The 2,849-nt window shown below is 39.9% G+C and overlaps 1 protein-coding gene across 1 annotated transcript in view; it reads left to right on the top strand.

Moving 5' to 3' along the window:
* Positions 1-464: 464 nt before the first annotated feature.
* Positions 465-2,849, top strand: part of LOC108752451 (Golgi phosphoprotein 3 homolog sauron) — a 4,323-nt gene continuing 1,938 nt past the window's right edge. The window contains exons 1-3 of the mRNA XM_018493273.1: positions 465-1,427; positions 1,512-1,758; positions 1,825-2,000. Of these exons, the coding sequence (XP_018348775.1) occupies positions 1,164-1,427; positions 1,512-1,758; positions 1,825-2,000 (687 nt within the window). The 5' untranslated portion in view covers positions 465-1,163. The remainder of the gene's footprint in view (positions 1,428-1,511; positions 1,759-1,824; positions 2,001-2,849) is intronic.

Here is a 2,849-nt window from a genome sequence, read left to right as displayed (position 1 = left end):
ATTATCGCACGCTAACTTCATTACGAGCGTGCTCTGAATACAAGTCAAAGTTTTAAATTTTCCAGTTGACGTAACGCAAACGAAATACCGGAAATGCCTGTTCCTTTCTTACACAGGTGTCTATTGTCTATCGCTTCCGGAAAAGCGAAAGACCGATTGGCCATCTCGAGTTATTCCCTAGCGCGTTTATGTGCTGCGCGCAAAAGCCAATGAACATTCTGCGCAATTCAGAGTAATTTGAAATTTGTTCGCGTTGCTTCAAATCTTCAAAAATTCTTACATTTAAATCAAGATAACTATATATTTGATCGATGAAAAGAAAGATATCGAGTGCAAAAGATACAAGCAACAAAAATATATGAGCAAACTTTATATTCGGGCGTTAAAAAGAAAGAAAAGGGAGATGCTGAGTGCAAAAAGTGCAAATAATACGAACAAATCTCACAGGGTAAATAGATTCACAACGTTCGGTTGGTATAGAAAACTTATGCATTCTGGTGCATTCTAGATTTGGCGACACTGCTCCGCTCGCTGATTCGTGATTGTTGCCGTTGGTGCGATTTGCGAACGGATGTTCGTCCTTCTCGTTCCTCATCCTCTGCGTGGCACAAGTGATTCTCGCGCTGAATTCCGTATGATTTCGATATACCGGATTTGTCTCGCGATTTTGCACGTGTATTTCATTCCGACACTTTCCTCGCAGGCGTATTGGTTATCGTGGTGAGTCGGTGACACTCGTTAAACGCTGACGGCAGAAGGCAAGCTCGAATCAAGTGGAGAATCAAGCGGTCCCGTATTCCTTGAACGCCCATCGTTTTGTCACATCGGTCGTTATATTACATCGCGTCGCATCGCGTCGCATTGCGTCGCGGCCGCGCCGCGCGTCATCCGCCGCGCTGATTCGGCTCACCGCGGATAATCGCGCGAGGAGGTCATCAAACGAGAGGGGCCTGGCCATCTTGGATGAGACATGTCACTTTGGAGTAAACGTCAACGGCATAGTGTTTACCCTACGATGGATGCCTGTGCCGGCTCCCTCTAATAACGACAGCGTCTGAAACGGACACGTCCATTTGATCAAAGTTGCTCGTGGTAGTGTATCTTCTCCGGCACGCGCGGACGTACCTCCAAGTGGTAGCTCATCGTGGTACCTGTGCTGCACGATGAATCGCGGTGACGGGCTGGTGCAGCGACGGCGCGTGGTGAACAGCGGCGGCAGCGGCGCCGGTGGCGGTGGCAGCGGCCAGGACGGCCCGAACGCGGACCTCGTCGGCCACAATGACAAACTGTCTGGACAAAGCCCGGACACGGACTGCTTGTCCCAGAAAGATCTCAATTGTAATCCCACCATCGACGATGACTCTGACAAGGAGACACGTCTCACTCTTATGGAGGAGGTCCTGCTGCTCGGTCTCAAGGATAAAGAGGTTCATTTATGACCTAGAAATCTTTCTCTCTTTTGTGAATTCCTGGACCGGTTGGCATTTGACTCTTTGTCCTCTTTTTCATAGGGATACACATCCTTTTGGAACGATTGCATAAGTTCCGGATTAAGAGGATGTATCTTAGCGGAGCTTGCCTTTCGGGGTAGAGTAGAGCTGGAGAAAGCTGGTATGCGTAAGAAGAGTCTGCTAGCTAGAAAGCTTCTTTTGAAAAGTGACGCGCCTACGGGAGATGTACTGTTGGATGAAGCTTTGAAACACTTAAAGGACACAGATCCACCTGAAACTGTGCAGAGTTGGATAGAATATCTCAGTGGTTAGTTCCTTTATTACTGTACTTATGTACAAGATGTTGGTCTTAAAATGTCTCGCATGATTACAGGAGAAACATGGAATCCTTTAAAATTGAGGTATCAGTTGAAAAATGTCAGAGAACGGCTAGCGAAAAATCTTGTCGAGAAGGGTGTTTTAACTACAGAGAAACAAAATTTCTTACTGTTTGATATGACAACTCATCCTCTTACCGACAACCTTGCTAAAAGCCGTCTCGTGAAAAAGGTAAATTATTTATTTTCTTTGTATTCTTCTATGATACTACTTTTTGGTTATTGATACAGTGAGTACACAAAGTATTTGTATAGAGGAAATTATTATAAAAAGCCTTATTTATAAAAAATAAATATTAATTAGCAATTTTATACAATGAGTTTATTCTGTTCCAATATAAACAAAAGAATTTTGCCTAAAAACTGAATTTCTCGACTGTACAAATATTTATTGTGCAAAATAATTTTAAAAAATATACAGATTTTATTTTTTGTTAATAAATTGTTAATTAATGTTTATTTTTAAAAGTTTTTTTTAAGATTTCTCCTCTGTATGAATACTTTTTTCATTCACTGTATACAATGTGCCTATAGAAAAATAAATTGGGGAATTATTAATTACATTTCAAGGTTGAAAGAACTCATTCAAATACAGACACAATATAGATATAGTTTGTACATGTAAATTCTTACATACACAAAGAATTTACCTTGCAATTTATATTATTTTTCTGTACCTGTACTTGTATCTATACTTGAGTCTTCCAATCTTGAAATATAATTTATACATGTCTCACACTGATAATCTTTACTGCGACTATCACTAGTGTAATAATTGACCAGATCACAAATATTATTATCATTTATAATAGAAAGCTTGTTAAACCTTATTAAATTTTTTTGAAAATAAGTAGTGTTTACTCGGAAAAAAGGCTTCCTAACTTATGATCTGTTCTCTCATAAACTGAATAGAAAACTTCTTAATATTTGGACATTTATTTCAACTTTCTGTGCTTAATGTTATAATGCTGTTATGTTATCCTCTATGGAAGTAATATCTTATCTTTATATATACTCATAT

This window comes from Trachymyrmex septentrionalis, unplaced genomic scaffold (genome assembly GCF_001594115.1).
Source record: "Trachymyrmex septentrionalis isolate Tsep2-gDNA-1 unplaced genomic scaffold, Tsep1.0 scaffold60, whole genome shotgun sequence".
Lineage (NCBI taxonomy): Eukaryota > Metazoa > Arthropoda > Insecta > Hymenoptera > Formicidae > Trachymyrmex > Trachymyrmex septentrionalis.
This window is presented reverse-complemented; position numbering and strand designations above follow the sequence as displayed.